Source organism: Pygocentrus nattereri, chromosome 1 (assembly GCF_015220715.1).
Source record: "Pygocentrus nattereri isolate fPygNat1 chromosome 1, fPygNat1.pri, whole genome shotgun sequence".
NCBI lineage: Eukaryota > Metazoa > Chordata > Actinopteri > Characiformes > Serrasalmidae > Pygocentrus > Pygocentrus nattereri.
In genome coordinates this window covers 53,440,804-53,459,703 of record NC_051211.1, presented here as the reverse complement: position 1 = coordinate 53,459,703, position 18,900 = coordinate 53,440,804, and the positions used below count along the sequence as shown (strand labels likewise).

Genomic DNA, 18,900 nt, shown 5'->3' with positions numbered 1-18,900 from the left:
TAATTCCCAGTAGCTTTTAGCCAATATCCTTTCACAAATTTGGCAGCTTAGGTCTGATGTCAACTACATTTTTTTAGGTTGAGTGGAGTATTTGCCAACGTTCTGTCACGGTTGTCACGTTCCTCACTACATAAATCTTTTGTTACCTACAGAATGTGCCATTTTTGGGAACACTGTGGATAATTCTATCTGATTTATACCACTTACTGTAGGCCCACAGTGCACACTGTATGGCCAAAAGTTTGTGGACACCTGACAATCACACACATAAGAGCTTCACAATCATAACATAATCATAACAGCCTCCACTCTTCTGGGAGCGCTTTCCCCAAGATTGTGTTAGTAACTTTTAGGCCATTCAGTCAAAAGAGCATTTGTGGGGTCAGGCACTGCTGTAAACAAGAAGGCTTGACTCTCGATCGACATTCCAGTTCATCCCAAAGATGTTCAGTGGGGTTGAGGAGCAGGCTTTGTGCACAGGGACACAGTCACAGTCAGCCAAGAAAGGCTCTTCCCCAGACTATTGCCACAAAGCCTGTTGCATATAATTGTGTGAAGTGGCTTTGTGTTCTGTAGCATTGTCATCACCCTTCACTGGAACTAAGAGCCCAAACCCTGAAAAACAGCCCCAGCCCATTATCCCTCCTCCACCAAACTTTACTGTTGGACTAAGCACTCCGGTAGGTAACGTTCTCCTGGCGTTTGCCAAACTCAGATTTGTCCGTTAGGCTATCAGATAACGAAGCGTGATTAATCACTCTAGATAACATATTTCCGCTGCTCTAGAGTCCAGTGGTGATGTGCTTTAAACCACTCCAGCCACTGCTTGGTCCTCGCACGAGGGAATTTAGGCTTGTGTGTAGCAACTGAAAGCCATTGAAACCCATTTCCTGAAGCTCCCAATGCTCAGTTCTTGTGATGATGTTGATTCCAGAGGCAGGTTGGAGAAAACTTGTAGTGAGTGATGCAGCAGAGGATATTTGATGTTTATGTGCTACATGCCTCAGCACTTGGCAGCATCACTAAATGTCTGCTACTTCAAATCTGAGCTGCTGTTGCTCCAACATGCTTCTATTTAACAATAATAGCACTTACAGTGAACAGAATGTCAAGAAAATGCTTGTGTCCTATGACAGCGCCTCATTTAAAGTCACTGAGCTCTTCAGTATGACCCGCTGTACTGCCATGTGTGTGGTTAAACTTCCAAACACCATAATTAGTCGGAGTGTCCACATATTTTTGGCTATATTATGTATGAATTGCTGTGCAAGGCTAATAAACTGGTAACTCAGTGTATGTATGCAAATGTTTAGGTGCAAGTGTAACTCACAGTGTAACTCGAGCGCAGTTACAGACTCACTCACACTTTCCTTGAACATTTCTCAGACAACCCAATGAAACTTAATACCCAATACAGAAGAAAGCTGGATATCAGTTGAATAGTCAAAATAAATATTATTTTCTGTTCATTGCAGCTTGCTGACACAGACATATTTAAAGGTGTACTGAAGAAGAATACTCATCATATAAATCTCTCTCTATACACTCACTGGCCACTTTATTAGGTTCAGTTGCTCGTTAACACAAATAGCTAATCAGCCAATCACACGCCTGCAACTCAATGCATTTAGGCCTGTAGAGGTGGTCAAGACAACTTGCTGAAGTGCAGACCGAGCATCAGAACGGGGAAGAAAGGGGATTTAAGGGACTTTGAACGTGGTGTGGTTGTTGGTGCCAGACAGGCTGGTCTGAGTATTTCAGAAACTGCTGATCTGCTGGGATTTTCACACACAACCATCTCTAGGGTTCACAGAGAACGGTCCGAAAAAGAGGAAATATCCAGTGAGCGGTCAGTCGTGTGGACGAAAATGCCTTGTTGATGTGAGAGGTCAGAGGAGAATGGGCAGACTGGTTCCAGATAATAGAAAGACAACAGGAACTCAAATAACCAACCAGCATCTCTGAGGAACGTTTCCAACACCTTGTTGAAAGTCTGCCATGAAGAATTAAGGCAGTTCTGAAGGCAAAAGGGGGTCCAACCTTTTACTTGCAAGGTGTACCTAATAAAGTGGCTGATGAGTGTATATACACATATATATTTCCTGAATCCTTTTGTGATAAATCATCAATCAAGGCTCAGCATTGGCCCAGTCTCTCTAATGCACTGTGTAGAATCTTCAGTTCTTCCCTCATCTGGCCCAGAACGTTCTGGATCTTGCAGGGGTTGTCCAGGACCTCTATGCAGCAGGTGTAGGGGTCATATCTGATGGAGAAAGGCTTCTGGATGGTGGATGAATATTGCCTGTAGAGCAACAATAGCATTCATATTCAATCTCTCACAATTACAGATACACAAAGCAAGTTTTCCTTTCAAAAGATGTTTGTCACAGGCTATATTACTTCTCATTAGCCTCGTTTACACGCAGCCTATAATCTGATGATAATCTGAGTAGCTCAATCAGAATAGAATACATCCATGTAAACGTAGGGACAAGGGACACTCTTCACTCCTGTGAAGTGTGGGCAATCCGCTGATAGCTAGAGAATAGTGGACCACTGTTGGCCTGCTGATGGCAATGCTGGTGGTCCGCTGGTGTTTGCTCAGCGTTTTCTGGGCAGCCCACTGGTCGTAAAGTGGAGTATTGGACAAAATTCCACTGATTGTTGCTTATTGTCCATTCACAGTCTAATTTTCTTATTTTTCCTTCCTTACTTTCTTTAGTTATGCTTTGTAAATTAGTTTAGTAAATAATTTGCCACCAACAACATTTTCTATAAGTTCATTTTAGATCATTTATATAATTTTTTTTTTCTGGTTGTTTGTAATATTTGTCTTATTTTCCAAAATAAAATTCTCTGTGCATTTAAAATCTGTTCGAGATTAAAACCGAATTAGAGCTTGTATGCAGGACAGTAATCTGGATGGTCCGAGGGTGGACCTGCGGTGGCAAACAGTCAGCGGGGTGCCAGCCTTATCATGCCAGCGGACCAATATATGGTTGCTCTCTGGGTCTTCACTGCCCAGTTGAACAAAGTGAGATAGTCTGCCATCGAGACGGTTACCAATCCGTTATGATATGATGCTGCACTCAATAATCAGCCTATAAGAAACGCTGCTCGAACCTTCATGCTATTCTTGTTCGTTTTGCTTAAGAAAGCAGCTAACTTTGGCTTTCTGCATTAGGAAAACGTTCAAAAGCACCTAAATAAGAGCTCCTCATGGACTACTGTAACATTACTGTAGCAACCAGGACAGTATAGAACTATCTAAACTTTGGGTAACACTTTATTTGGATGGTCCACTGCAGATGCTTTGTAAATGCTCAGTCTGTCTTAAAGTAACATTCAACTAAAAACAAGTTCAGTGTCGTCGTCTTCTTCTTCTTCTTCTTCTTCTTCTTCTTCTTCTTCTTGTGTGTGCGTATTCACTAGTGTGTATGTGGTGTTTCGCTTCACGGATGGTTAAATGCAGAGGTGGAATTTCCCCAGTTGTGGGATTGAAAAAGTATCACTTAACTTACCCATAGAAGGATTTTCTTTGTTTTATAATAAGTGACCCCTTCAAAACTATGAAAATGTTAAATAAAACCTTCTATATTACAGTCTTCTTGAAGAAGATCTTGAAGAAACACATGAGCTGAGACTTTTTTGGCTGGAGAAAACCGTTCTTGAGCAAGGTGTGAAATACAGGGGGGTTCTGGGGGGTCCAAGACTTCCTAATTAACCTCTTGGATCCCCTGAATGTCTCAAAATCAAAACTCTGGGTTTCCCTGAAAATGAACATATACTGATAGGGTAAAATACAAATTCAGGGAACGGTCATTGTTTAGCCTGCTTCACTGACAAAATAGCAAGCATCTGTCTTTGATATCGTTAATCAGCGAGTGATGTTGCACTGGTTTGCCTCGAGGTGGCCCTGTAGCAAATTGCCAATGCCAACATGGGACACCCCCTCCCCACAAGCACCAGGGGGTCTCTCGCACACTGATATTGGGTGTTTAGATTTGTTTCAGTATCTTAATGCACATTAAATCAGGTTTGTCCAGTCGTTGGAGTGGCACTGCAGTTATGTTATATACTCCTGTATACAAACCTCTTTTTCCCTCAGACTGTTCTCACCTCATCTTGTTCTTGGCGTCCTCGAAGCTTTGGGACACAAAGTACACGGGCTGGAATGTCTGATCCTGGTAGGGCTGGACCGCCGTCTCAACAGGGTTGAATGGTTTGTATTCAGGTTCATTGGAGAGAGCGTACTAGAACAGAGGACACGCCATGGTTACATGAATTTGAAGCCAGCACAAAGTCTTCAGAGACGAGGTCAAGATTCAAAGTTAAGCTGTTACCCTGTTCTTCAGTGCTCAGGACCCCCATAGACCCTCACAGAGCAGGTACTATTTGGGTGCTATTCACAGCACTGCAGTAACACTGACGTGGTGGTGGTGTGTTAGTGTGTGTTGTGCTGGTGCGAGTGGATCAGACACAGCAGTGCTGCTGGAGTTTTTAAACACTGTGTCCACTCACTGTCCACTCTATTAGACACTCCTACCTTGTCGTTCCACCTTGTAGATGTAAAGTCAGAGACGACAGCTCATCTGCTGCTGCACAGTTTGTGTTGGTCATCCTCCAGTCCTTCATCTGTGGTCACAGGACACTGTCGGCTGGATATTTTTGGTTGGTGGACTGTTATCAGTCCAGCGGCAACACTGAGCTGTTTAAAAACTCCAGCAGCACTGCTGTGTCTGATCCACTCAGACCATTTCATCCCTCATCCCAGACATTTCATCCCTCGCCCGACCTCTTAGCCGAGGGGTAGGGCGTCCCAATTGTTGTTGAGATAGAGAGGTGGGGCGAAGTGTTGGGGCTACATGGGCCTCCAAATGGAGGTTTTTCAGAGACACTCCAAACAGAGTGTTGTGAGAATAAAGGGACAACTGGCAAGACGGCTTAACAAGCAACCAATGAAAATCCACCAATGTATTTTCTCCCTTAAAAGTGATGATAATCATTGTATTATCATAGTTTAATGTGGTTTCAATGTATTATGGGCCTTATATTCATAACAAGCACAAAAAAAAAATGGTTAGTAATATGCTCAGTAGCTGGCTAAATTTACCATCCCACCTTAAATTCCACCCATTTAAGGTGGAACGTAAAATTTGAACAAGAATCTGGAGAATATCTGACTTCAGCTTCATATCAGTGAAGAATTGGGGGTGGGTGATAATAAATAATTACCCCCCTCTTTGAAGGCGTATGATCCCTAAATGTAACTAAAGCCCAGCAGTGAGGAGCTGAACTTTCCCCTCCTCTGCTGTCCCTGCAGACGGGCAGGGTCGCCTACAGAGCGGCGCTGAAAAACAACGGGTAGAAAGAAATGGAACTGGGCCTAATGAAATCGAATGTTGTCTCACCAGAAGTTCTCCGTAGGAGGACAACAGGCCAGCACCGTAGGCCTTCACTGCCCCGTTCTGCTTACACAGCCCGAACTCAACAGTGAACCAGTACAGCTGTAACAGAGGATACAGACACTCCCATTACACATGCCGTTTCGCACCTGACGTTCGCTCCCCTTTAGGTAAAGGTGAATGTTTACAGATTCGTTTCTGGCAGAACATTTTCTATACTAACCACTCCTACACCTAATTATTCATACAGTGTTAATTAAAGAAGGAGGGCCTGGGTTTGATTCCCCGGGCCGGGTGACCAGCGTCCTCTCGGTGTGGAGTTTGCATGTTCTCCCCGTGTCTGCATGGGTTTCCTTCGGGTTCTCCGGTTTCCTCCCACAGTCCAATGACATGCAGTCAGGCCAATTGGACATGCTAAATTTCCCCTAGCTGTGAGTGAATCTGTCTGTCTGCCCTGCAATGAACTGGCGACCTGTCCAGGGTGTATCCTGCCTTCCACTCGATGACCGCTGGGATAGGTTCCAGCACCCCAACCCCCCCCCCCCCCGCCCCCCCCCCCCCCCCCCCGCACCAGTGACCCAGAAGGAGAAGCGGCTTAGAAGGTGTGTGCACTAATTAATGCAAGAAAAAAGGAATGAAGGAAAAGGCTGACAAATTCTGAATGTACTTCACCAAACACAACACTAGAGGTCAGCAAAGACCTTCATTAAGATGCTTACTGTGGACAGCTTCTCAATATCTTCATCAGACGCTCCAAGGGAGGCGAGACCGATCTCCTATGAAACAAAATATGGTGTTCAGGAGTCTAAAGGGGAATTCCAGTGGTTTTTCCGCATTTCTGCATAATTAAACGGTCGTCGTTCAGGGTGGTTTGGTGTGAAACGCTGTGTTCACAGTGATGGTGATAGGAACCAGACGTCCACCTCTAAATGCTCCGTCACAGAGAGTTACTACATGAAATGGTTATGAATTCGCTGCCTCATGTCTGAGACTGAGGTTTTAGCATAAATCATCTTTTTTTTTATTCGTTCCTGGCAGAGAGGTACATGCAGGAGGCAAAATAGTCCTTAAATAAAACTTATTTTTTCAGGTTTTGCACTATTTCACAATCATTAGCATTCCATATAAACCTCAGAAGATGTGTAGGTTCACTGGTGGTTCCGGATAGTAAATAAAATGTCTGTATCTGTGTTGTAGTCATGGCGACCCCTGGTTCCCATCACCACCACTGTAAGGACATGTGAACCATTTCACACCAAATCACTCTGAATACACCTCAGTGATTGAATTATGCTGAAATTTGGAACATTTGGTGGAATTCCTCTTTAATGTCTAGAATGAATACACATATTCCTGGAATGTGTGTGTGTAATTACTACATTATAACTGTATAATAAGCCATTAAGCTGTACAAAGTGAACTAAGCCGAGTGTACCTGTGAGAACTGAGCGAACTCCCTGTCTGTGAGCATGGGGATGTGACCAAGCAGTTCATGACAGCAGTCTCTGTTAAAAACACAATCCGACAAGCTTAACACGGTCCAACCACGTTCCTTAATGTCTGATACAGTCTCTGTGAAGTCTGTAAGGGTACGTACGGCTCAGGCGAGTGCATGGGGGCTGAGGAATGCCGAATATACTGGGTGCACTGGAACACTCGGAACGCCAGGCTCGCCAAGAAGTCGCGCGCAGACAGCAGCCCGGCCACTGGACGCAACTGAAAGCCCGTTCTATCTGTAAACCCAATCAGAACCGTGGATTAAACTGACGTATGACCCAGTCAGAGATCACCCGACTGGTACATGCAACTTTTTCAATCATGATTAAAATTAAAGGGGCCAGAAAGGGTTCTTTGGAGCACAGAACCCCTTTTGGCTCCTTCAAGAAACTTTCCGTGGATGGTTCTTTTAGATTTTGTTGTTAAAATGATTTTAAAAATGACTGAAAACACAATAAAATAAGCTGCTGTGAGTCACCTTGTAAGTCCCTGAGTGTTATTTCATAGTTCTGAGGTCTTTTTGTGGTCATAATATTTACATCCTCTTTTCAGCCCTTAGAATAAAACAGGCTGATTTTGTTCCTGTGCCTTCAAGAGTGAAATATGTAAATGAGCTCTGCTCTGATTGGCCACCCTTTGTAAAAGCAGTCTGAGCTGAAACACGTCTTATAGCTTCAGCATGAGTGGGCGGGGCTAAACTGCTGTACACTGTATTAACAGGATAAATGTAAATGTGTGGCTTTTTGTAAGAGCTTAAAAACCGTGGGCTGATTTTGCAGCTCAGCGTCTATATTGGACTGTAGGAGCTGGAGAGTGAACGATTCGATTGACTTAACAAAGCTAAAGTTATAAACGTAGATGTTGCAAAGCATCTCTTCTCTTTTGAGACTCATGTATTTAATGCATGGTCCCTGACAAAATAAGCTAAACGAATGATCGTAGTTTTAACCCTCTATTGCATGAACTATTCCATAAACATGATAAGAATGTTTCGATGTGGTTTTGTTGTTTAAAATTGCTTAAATAATGGAAATATTTTTTAAAGTATCATAAAATCTCCAAAATGACTCTAAAACATCTTTTTATTAAAAACATATGACGAATGTTCACAAATATTGTAAATGAATAGGTTTTCGATTGGCATTCGGAATATATGGTGATAACAACGTCATACTAAGACGCCCCGGTCGTGTGATGTCATCAATTGTTTGTCCTTTCAAAGTAAAAGACCCTTTTTCCACAATTAAAGAGGAAAACAGATTTTATATCACAACTTTTTAGTAAAATTGAGATGAAGTAGTTGTTGCTGTCACGATTGGCCCCCTCCCAGTCCTCCATGTGCTTTTGTTTTGCTTCCGTGTTTGTTCCAGTTCCTGCCCACCTTGTTTCCAGACCCTGCCTTTAATTGTTCCGCCTGTGTTTATCACATTGTGTCTTATTAACCCTTGTCTCTGTATTTAAGCCCTGTGTTTTTCCCTAGTTGTTTGCTGGTCTTTGTAGTGGATTCTTTGTATGTATGGTATCGTTTGGTGTCGTATCTTCTGGCCTCCGTTATTTTTTCCTAGTCTCTGTTTTTGTGTTTAGCCTGTGTTCCTTGTTGTCATGTCTGCCCATCGATCTCTCCGTGTTGGCTCTTTGACCCTGGACTGTCTAGACCCTGATTATGGATTTACCCCCTAATAAATCTCACTTCTCTCAGCGTATGCACCCGCCTCATCATCGCTCCCCAGTGTTACAGGCAACACCGGGCAATAGAGGGTTAGAAATGTTCAGCATGATCTGGTTTCACTGCTGTAAGTGCATTTTTAAGGATTTCTCACTCATTGTGCTTCTGCGGGAGTGGCTTGCGCATATTACCTTTCAGGAAAGCCGACACGTCTCTGAGCTGAGGGATTTTGTCCTCTCCATATCCGCATTCCCTCTCCAGCTGCTGCAGGCCCTCCAGGAACTGCCTGCATGCGTGACTTGAGTAGATAGCAGTCAGAGTCCTGTACACTTCCCTCCTGTCAAACCATAAAACGTGGCATTCACACTTGGCCACGATGCCTTTATTTCCCTTTGACACGTTATAGAACCCAAAGTCGTGTGTTTGCTGTTGTTGACCTACCAAGTGGCAACCTCCTCTGGAGTGTACTCAACGTACGGTAGCGGGTCACCACTGCAAGGAATGGAAGGATATATATTTTTTTTAAAACACAAGCTGTGCTATTCCTTTTTCTCCTGTTTTAATGGAGAAAATCACCAATTTTTCCAAATTTGTATATAATGAAATCATGAAAAGCCAAAGTGGTAACTTTACAGGAGAAGGGAAAAACCTCCTTAACTTTTAATGTAAGTGAATGGAATCAGAATTTTTCCAAGTCATGTTGGGCCGTTTCTTTTGGTCTGTTCACGAAATTTACACACAGTGTAAAGAACAACAGGTACTTTCAAATTCTGTCAAAAAACTGAAAAATGGCAAAGACGGCGATACGAGATTTTCTTCCAGCAAGAGTGATATGTGAATGAACTCTGATGTGAATGAACTCATTCTGAGCGGTTTGGTGTGAAACGCTGTGATGATGATAGGAACCAGACGTCCACCTCTAAAAGCTCCCTCAGCGGTTGTGAATTCCCTGCCTGATGCCTGTTTTTCGATAGTTTTGAGAAAATTTTGGCAGAAACAATGTTTTCACAAAACATTTATGGTGGACAGTTTGTTGACAGGTGTTGTGGGGCAGAACAGTCTCCCTTATTTTTTTCAGATTTAACACTATTTCACTATAATCAACATTCCTGCAGGCAGTTTGTAGTGTATTGTAGTGTAGTGTAGTGTAGTGTAGTGTAGTGTAGTGTATTATAGTGTAGTGTATTGTAGTGTAGTGTAGTGTATTGTATTGTATTGTAGTGTATTGTAGTGTAGTGTAGTGTATTGTAGTGTAGTGTAGTGTAGTGTAGTGTAGTGTATTGTAGTGTATTGTATTGTATTGTATTGTAGTGTATTGTAGTGTAGTGTAGTGTAGTGTAGTATAGTGTATTGTATTGTATTGTAGTGTAGTGTAGTGTAGTGTATTGTAGTGTAGTGTAGTGTAGTGTAGTGTAGTGTATTGTATTGTATTGTAGTGTATTGTAGTGTAGTGTAGTGTATTGTAGTGTATTGTATTGTAGTGTAGTGTAGTGTATTGTAATGTATTCAATGTATGAGCTCAGGACCGTCTTCCTCTCTAACCTACTGGTAACTACCAAAGATACTTTCTCTAGACAGACAAAGCACTTCTCATGGATAAGAGCGTCTGCTAAATGCTGTGAATGTAAATTCTATATAAAAGGAAGAAAAATGTAGGTTCACTGGTGGTTTTGGACAGTAAATAAAGTGGCTATATTTGTGTTGTAGTCATGGTGACACCTGGTTCCCATCACCACCACTGTAAAGACGTCTCTACATTCAACCATTTCACGCCAAACCCCTCTGAATGACTCTGTGTACATCTTAACAATTTTGAAAAAATGGTGGAGTTCTCCTTTAAAGTAACAGCTGTAATATGCAGTTTATTCTACTTACTGTTTGAAGTTGAAAGCCAGTTCAGAGATTTGTGCTCTTCTCTTTCTGTATTCAGGATCACTGAAGCCCTACAGTGAATTGAAAGCGCTCTTTATTATGATTTTCTTTGTTCTGATCCCTTTAAAGGGCTCATATCACCAAAAAACAATAAAATAAAAAGCAATAAAAAAGCTTATTATGTATTATATAAAGAGTATTATGTAAACATTACTAACATTTTTTAAAACGTACCATTCACTCCCCATTCCATACGGTCCAGATGTGGATACTAAGCTACAAAAACAGCCTCTTTTGAGGTATTTTTTTCTGTGATGTCCGAACCAAATAATTTACATATATCCCCCTATTTGGTCTACTGCAGTTTAGCCCCACCCACTCATACTGAAGTTATAAGGAGTGTTGAAGTCTGGGCTGCTATCTGAATGAGGCTCATGCAAGCACAGCCAATCAGAACAGAGCGTATTTACATATATCAGTCCTAAAGGCACAGTAACAAAAATGGCCTGTTTAATTGTGAGAGGATGGAAAATGGTTTTGGTAACATAAAACTAAACAAACATCATGACATTTACCTCAGGGAAAAAATAAAATGCACAAAAAATGTCAGACACAGGCCCTTTAATTAGCAGCCTAGTGATTTGGCTGACGTTTGTTTACTTACTGGATGGTCTTGGTCCAGATCAGGGTCATACTTGGTAATCAGGTGGTTGCATTTGTCCAGGTCGCTGATCTTTCGTGGAAACCATGGAACTAAAGCAGGGAAAGAAAATCTCTTAATTTAATAAAAAAATGAAAACAAAGTCATGATCACATTTTAAAAACGTGCTTTAGGGTTTTGAATATCGTATCTGTAAAAAGATGGTTCTCCAAGGCTGCTTTAGTAAAGAAAACGGTTCTATCTAGAACCATGAACACACAGAGACCTTTTCTTTCTATCTATCTATCTATCTATCTATCTATCTATCTATCTATCTATCTATCTATCTGTCTGTCTGTCTGTCTGTCTGTCTGTCTGTCTGTCTGTCTGTCTGTCTGTCTGTCTATCTATCTATCTATCTATCTATCTATCTATCTATCTCTGTCTGTCTGTCTATCTATCTCTCTCTCTGTCTGTCTATCTATCTCTCTCTGTCTGTCTATCTATCTATCTATCTCTGTCTGTCTGTCTATCTATTTCTCTCTCTGTCTGTCTATCTATCTCTCTCTGTCTGTCTATCTATCTATCTATCTATCTATCTATCTATCTATCTATCTATCTATCTATCTATCTATCTGTCTGTCTGTCTGTCTGTCTGTCTGTCTGTCCGTCTGTCTGGACATTGTTAGTTGAATATTTTTGGTTGGTCTGCTAAAAACTCCAGCAGCACTGCTGTGTCTGATCCACTCAGACCAGCACAACACACACTAACACACCACCACCACGTCAGTGTTACTGCAGTGCTGAGAATGATCCACCACCCAAATAGTACCTGCTCTGTGAGGGTTCATGGGGGTCCTGACCACTGAAGAACAGGGTAACAGAGTATCAGAGAAACAGATGGACTACAGTCTGTAACTGTAGAACTACAGAGTGCAGCTATACAGTAAGTGGATTGGTGTATATACACTGTTAAAAAGACAGATGGTTCTTCAAGTGTTCTTTAGTAAATGCAGCAGTTCTTTTTAGTTTTAGAACTTCACAGAACCATTTGCATGCTGAAATGGCTCTTCAGTTTGATGGAAAATATGTTGTCTATGGTTCTATATAGCACCAAAAAGGGTTCTGCTGTTGTATATAAGATTGACATCATTACAACAGCAGAAGCCTTTTTGGTTCTATCAATCTGAAGAACCATTTCACCATGTAAAGAACTATTTAAGCATGAAAATGGTTCTATGGTTATATAAAGAACCCTTGAATAACCTTTTTTAAGTGTACACACATTTTTTACACAGATGGTTCTTCAAGGGTTCTTTAGTGAAGAACTCAAAAAACCCTTTGCATGATTAAAAGGTTCTTTGCATTATGAAAGTGTTCTTCAGACTGATGGAGAGTGCGCTGTAGACGGTTCTTCAAAGAAGCTTTTTGAAAAGGGTTCTATGTGGCATCTTGTTACCAGCTTGGCATCGTAAAAATAGAAGAGTCGTTCTGGGCACTGTATAGAACCGTTTTCAAATAGGTTCTATATAGCACCATCTACAGCACATTCATACACATTGCCCATCAATCTGAAGAACCCTTGCATGATGCAAAGAAGCCTAGGATCATGTGAATGGTTCTTTGAGTGTTCATGGTTCTATATAGAACCGTTGTCTTTACTAAGGAGCTCTTGAAGAACCATCTTTATTTATTTATTTATTTATTTTTGCGACAGTTGATCACAACATTGTGTGAAGGTTTCGTGATAAATAGACCAACAGAAAAGTGAAGTCACTATTTCGGGGACGCTGGTTTTCCTGGACAGTGACCGTGCGTCAGCTGGGTTCTGATGATGGTTCTGCCACTTAGTGATGGGCTTTAAGGGCTAGAGGTTAGGGAACCCGCCTTGTGACCGGTTTGATCCCCTGATCTGACAGTACATGACTGAAGTGCCCTTGAGCAAGACACCTAACCCCCACCTGCTCCCTGGGCGCTGTCGATGGGGCTGCCCACTAGCTCACTGCCCCCTAGTGTGTGTGTTCACTAGTGTGTATGTGATGTTTCACGGATCTCACGGATGGGCCAAATGCAGAGGAGAATTCCCCAGTTGTGGGATTAATTAAGGATAACCTATTATTATATGTACCCTTCTCGTCCTGCGCGATCCTCACGTCGTCCGCCACTCGTTTTAAAGAGTTGATGAAGATCTCGATATCAGAGCTGTGCACTTCACACTTCATGAAGAACTCCAGGTCGTCCGACGGGCTGTTTTTGGACCTCCTGCCTGGTCGGCTCTCCAGATGGAGGAGCTTGGCTTCGAATGTCTAAGTCACAGAGAAAGAAGAGGGAATAAATACTGACCTGCTTTACTTTCACGTGGAAATCTGAACAGTGGTCCATGAGGGAGCCTTTAGAGTTCAGACGTCTGGTTCCCATCACCGCTACAGTGAACGAGTCTGACCATGAAAAACACCAGACCACTCTGACCTCACATCTCCTCCTGACTCTATCACTGTATTACTCCTCTGTAACTGTATAACTAGAGTATATTTCGCTGTTGTGGGAACAAAACCTCGTATCTACAAAGCAGTAACTTTTAATGGAAGTCAATGGAACCAGAATTATTTCCAAGTAAATTTGGGCTGTTTCCTTTGGTCCATTCATCATGAAATTTAAACACAGCAAAAAATAACAAAACGACAAAAATGGAGATAAGAGGTTCCCGGCAGCAGCGGCATGTTCGTTTTTTTCCGTGCTCATATATTCTGTAATATTCTTCACACACCCTTTAAAATGATGGTTCTTCGAGGGTTCTTCAGTAAGTTCTTCTGTTCAGAACCATGACCACTCAAAGAACCTTTCGCATAATTAAAGGATTCTTTGCATCATGAAAGCGTTCACACTCATAGAGAACGTGCTATAGATGTTTCTACAGAACCTTTTAGAAAAGGGTACTATGTAGCATCAAAAAGGGTTCTGCTATTGTTACGATGTCATGCTTGATACTCTTTTTGGTGTTATATAGAACCCCTTTTCAAAAAGGTGTAAATAGAGCCATCTACAGCAGATTAACGTCTAATGTAGAACCATTTTCCTTCCTGAAGAACCCTTGAAGAACTTTCCTTTTTAAGAGGGTATACAGAGTAGTCTTTTAAGCAGCACCAATAAGGGGTCTTTTGTTGTACCAAGCGTGACATCATAACAATGGCAGAACCCTTTTTGGTGCTACACAGAACCCTTTTCGAAAAGGCTCTGGTTAGAATCATATATGGCACATTCACCATCAATCAGAGGAACCCTTACATGATGCAAAGTTTTAATCATGCAGAAGGTTCATGGTCCCACATAGAACCATTTTCTTATGTAAAGAACCCCAGAAGAGCCACCTTTTAACTCCGTGGGACCACCGGTGGGTCCAAAATGCACCTCATGTTCTTCATAACGTTCATACTCCATAAGCTCCATTCAGAAGCTGGGCGTCGTGTGAGGCTGTAGCTCTTCTCTCCAGTCTAATAGACGGTGATGTCATTTTAAACCCTTATAATAAAAGAAGCTGAACTTTGTTTTTCTACTGAAAGTCGAGCCGTTTTTCCCCAAATCTGGGCTCTAAACTATAAACAGACGGCGTCTCTTCAGTGATCTGCTCTGGAAACATAACTTTTAGAAAACAACACAAAGAGCGTCGGAGATTTTTGGCTTTCAGCAGTGAATTGTAAGCATGTAGTGACATGTGGAGATCATAAAACATGTGTTCTGATCATTTGAGGGGCTTTTACAATAAATAAATAAATAAATATGTACATTTATTTCATGCAGTTACTGAATAATCTGCCTTATGATTTTGGTCACATAGATTCAGACAGACAAACCAAAACACGTCCTGGAGAATAAGAGGTAAAAGAGTGTGTATGTAACAGCTGTGGTAGTATGAGTCTACCCAGACATCCATATCTGCATATTCATATCTGCCTATGTAGAGATATGAATCTGCCTATGTAGACCAGCTGCAGTTCTTTGTTCTGTTTATGAAATCATCTGAATTAAAACTTAAACTGATTCTGATTTCAGCCTCAGCGGATTAACTATGCCTGAATTTTGAAAAAGTGGTGGGCTTCCCCTTTAAAGGTCAGTCCCAGTACCTCGAACACTTTGCCGGCCTTGAAGAAGCCCGCGTTCTTCTCGTTCTTCAGGGCGAAGAGCAGGTTGATGGTGACCTTGGCGCTCTTCTCCTCCTCGAACACGAAGCTGTCCGAGCTGAGAGACGGACCCGGAGAGGCCGAGCTGCTCGCCCTGTCCCTCTCCCTGTCCCTGTCCCTGCGCGCGTCCTCGATCAGGCTCCTCTTCCGGCCGGTGAAGGGCGCGCTCTGCGCCGCGCCGTCCGTCTTCATCTGGAGAAGCGCTGGGAGCGCGCGGGGGTCCGCGGCGACTCGGTTACGCAGAGCGGTCAGGGAGGAGGAAGAGGAGGGCGGGGGGCGATGAAGGCTGCCGGCTCGCGCTGAGCTCTCTCACAGACCGGATTACCTTATATACGCAGACCCGCGAGAGCTTTATGGAAATGCGCGTGAGGGTCAGTTGGTGCGTCACGCTCGCTTTGAGGCACCGAAAGGACGCAGAGGCGTGAGACTCGGGAGCGCGCGAGCTGCGCTCTTAACAAAGCCGGTCCTGTTTAGAACCACGAGTTCTCCACAGAACCACTCCATGCTCGAATGGTTCTTCGCTTGGTGAAATGGTTCTTCAGACGGTTCTATGCGGTTCTGTGTAGCACCAAAAAAGGTTCCTCTACTCCGTCAAGCGTGTAACGATAGCGGAACCCTTTCTGGTGCTGTATGGAACCTTTACAGCACGTTCCCCGTTAAATCGGAGGAACCGCTCCACCGTGCAAACAGCCATTAAGGCATGAAGTGGAACATATGGTTCTAAACAGAACCATCCCGTTTACTAAAGAACCCGCGATGAATCGTCTTTATAAGACTTCATTTAACAACGAAAGAGTGGAAACGGCGTCTTTTTGCGCGCGGGGGACTCGCTGTGCGGCGCGCTGTCCAAGGTACTGAAAACAAGCTTCGCCTTAGATTAACAACAATAACATCAACAATAACAGCAATAATAACAAAAATAACAGCAATAATAACAGCAGGAATAACAACAATAACAGCAACAATAACATCAACAATAACAGCAATAATAACAGCAGGAATAACAACAATAACAGCAATAACAAGGATAACAGAAATAACCACAATAACAAGGATAATAACAGTAATAATATTAATAATCCATGCATAAAAATAAACCATAAAGAATAAAAGATGGGCATCAGCAGCACAACAATAATATTAATGATAATAGTAATAACAGTAATAACAATAATAGTGATAATAATAGAAATCTAAAATATTATGAACAGTAAATGCTAAACAGCAGCCGTACACCAATAATAACAATATTACCACTAATAATAATCACAGTAATAACAATAATAGCGATAGTAATAGAAGACTAAAATTATATTATAAATAGTAAACAATTAACATCAACAATGCACCAATAACAGTAATAATAATAACAATATTAACAATGATAGTAATAAGAATAGAGGTCTAAAAAGACAGTATAAAATAATAATAATAATAGCAATAATAATAATAATAATAATAATAATAATAATAATAATAATAATAGATATGTATTAAATCATAATAATTAATGATAAACGCTATTAAGAGTACAACAACAACAACAACAACAACAACAACAATAATAATAATAATAATAATAATAATAATAATAATAATAATAGTAATAATAATAATAATAAAGCAGATTAGGAATAATGATAGATGTAAAAATCTATAAAACAATCATGTGCATCAATAATAATAGTAATAAGAATGATAATATATTAAAACACATTATAAACAAAAAATATATAACAATCAAGTACATCAATAATAATAGTTATAATAGTAATTGTTGTTATTAGTATCATTATTACTGATGAACAGTTGATGTTTATAATTTATTGTTTATATTCTTGTTGTTATGACTGGAGATTAAGAAGACGCAGAGTCCGAGTTCATACAGAGCGAAGCTTTATTTAAACTACTGGTCAGTCATTTCTCCAGCAGGTCATTCAAAGGGAATACACGTCTGATCTCCTCACAGCCCTTCAGTGCACTGCATTCACAGCCGTGTCACTGACAGATTTCATGCATTCAAACTCAGAATATCACCAAAAAAGCAGCACTAAATAAACGAAAACAAAGGAAAGGTCAGATTCCTCAGGGTCAGCCCAGGGTCAGCTAGACTGGTCATCACTGCTACACAGGACACAGGAGAGGAAGAAGCAGATCTACTGAGAATTACATGCTTATTTATCTCGTCCGAACTAAATGATGGACGACTGATTATGTTTTGCTGGCGTATATTTACAAACAGCTGCTCTACTTTCAATATACTTTCTACAAATAATCAGCAAACGGCAGTAAACATGTTAGAGCTTTACAGAAGAGCAGACCTCCAGGTCAGGATTAAAGACTGAGTGTGGTCTAAATGTATGACAGGTGAAAAGAAAACACACAAAGCAAAACATTTCACTTCATTTTTAAAAGATTCATGTGGCTATTCACGGTTAAAGGCACAGAGCTGATATGAAACATGTCTGAACAGCCATTCGTGTGGAAACTACTTTAGTAAATCAGCCATGCTTCGGCCCCTCTTTATAGTGTCTCTAATAACTGTGTAATTACATGTCAATAACATATGCAACAACAATGTAACTACTAATGATTTAGTCAGTGTTACAGATGGATTACAGAGGTACAGCCTGTGTAGTTACACCAGTGTATCTGGATAGCTGTAGCAGCGTATTCTCTCTCAGGTGTAATTACACAATGGTAATAACTTACATTAAGACGTTATTTACACTGTATCTGCCAGCTTTCCTCACATTCAGCTGGTGTTTATGTTGCTACTGCTGTGACACTGTAACCAGTTCCAGCTTTAAACCAGTCTGTAATGAGACAGAACAGCAGACGCCCCCTTATATTAACACATAACACTTAGAACCTTCATTAAATGTGTTGCATTTCCCCCCAAAGCAACGTCTGTATTACCACTGCGTTATTACACAGTAACTACATAATAACTACACATGAACCATCCATTCATTTTAGAGTGTAATTTTAACACTGCACTCCAATAATGTTCCTGTGTAGTTATGTAGGTACAGTGTAGTTATAGAATGGTATTAGTCAATGTGATGTGATGTGATTAGGTGACCTTGTTACATCACAGTTATTCCACAGTAATTATGTTATGTAAAGCATACTTCCTTCAACTGATCTGTAGTTGATCAAAAACATACACATATGTAATTACATAGGCTGCACTTGTGTAAGCCATCTGTAATACTGACTAAATCATCAGCAGTTACAATGTTGCTGCATATGTTATTCATGTGTAACTACACAGTTATTAGACACATTTAATATAAAGCGGGACCAATTTTTCTCCAGCGTCCTAAAAAAGGTACATTTACTTAGAAATGCAAATACACTGGTTGTTACTCAACACTACAGAAACCGGAACCTACAAAGCACAGATCACATGCAGTGGTTATGCAAAAGTTTGCGCTCCCCCTGGTCAAACGACATGATGCGTTGAGCTGTGAAAACGAGTAGACGTCCTCTACAGAGAGCACACGTCTGCACGCGATGAGACTTTTCTAGCAGAAAATGGTCCTTGGCTTATTTTTTCAGACCTGATTATTAAAATTAAGTGTGCAGGGATCCTTTTGGAGGCCTTGAGGCAACATTGCGTGAGGATGGTAAGAAATT

The 18,900-nt window shown here is 41.3% G+C and overlaps 1 protein-coding gene across 1 annotated transcript; it reads right to left on the bottom strand.

Annotated features, from left to right (window-relative positions):
- Positions 1–2,027: 2,027 nt before the first annotated feature.
- th2 (tyrosine hydroxylase 2) lies at positions 2,028–15,583 on the bottom strand. Its single transcript, XM_017715405.2, has 12 exons — positions 15,202–15,583; positions 13,209–13,386; positions 11,105–11,193; positions 10,444–10,511; positions 9,010–9,060; positions 8,760–8,905; positions 7,003–7,138; positions 6,841–6,910; positions 6,125–6,181; positions 5,412–5,507; positions 4,120–4,253; positions 2,028–2,302 (listed from the first exon to the last, which is right to left on the bottom strand). The coding sequence occupies exons 1-12, from the start codon at positions 15,448–15,450 to the stop codon at positions 2,137–2,139; spliced, it is 1,440 nt and encodes a 479-aa protein (XP_017570894.1). The 5' UTR covers positions 15,451–15,583; the 3' UTR covers positions 2,028–2,136.
- Between the last annotated feature and the right edge of the window lie 3,317 nt (positions 15,584–18,900).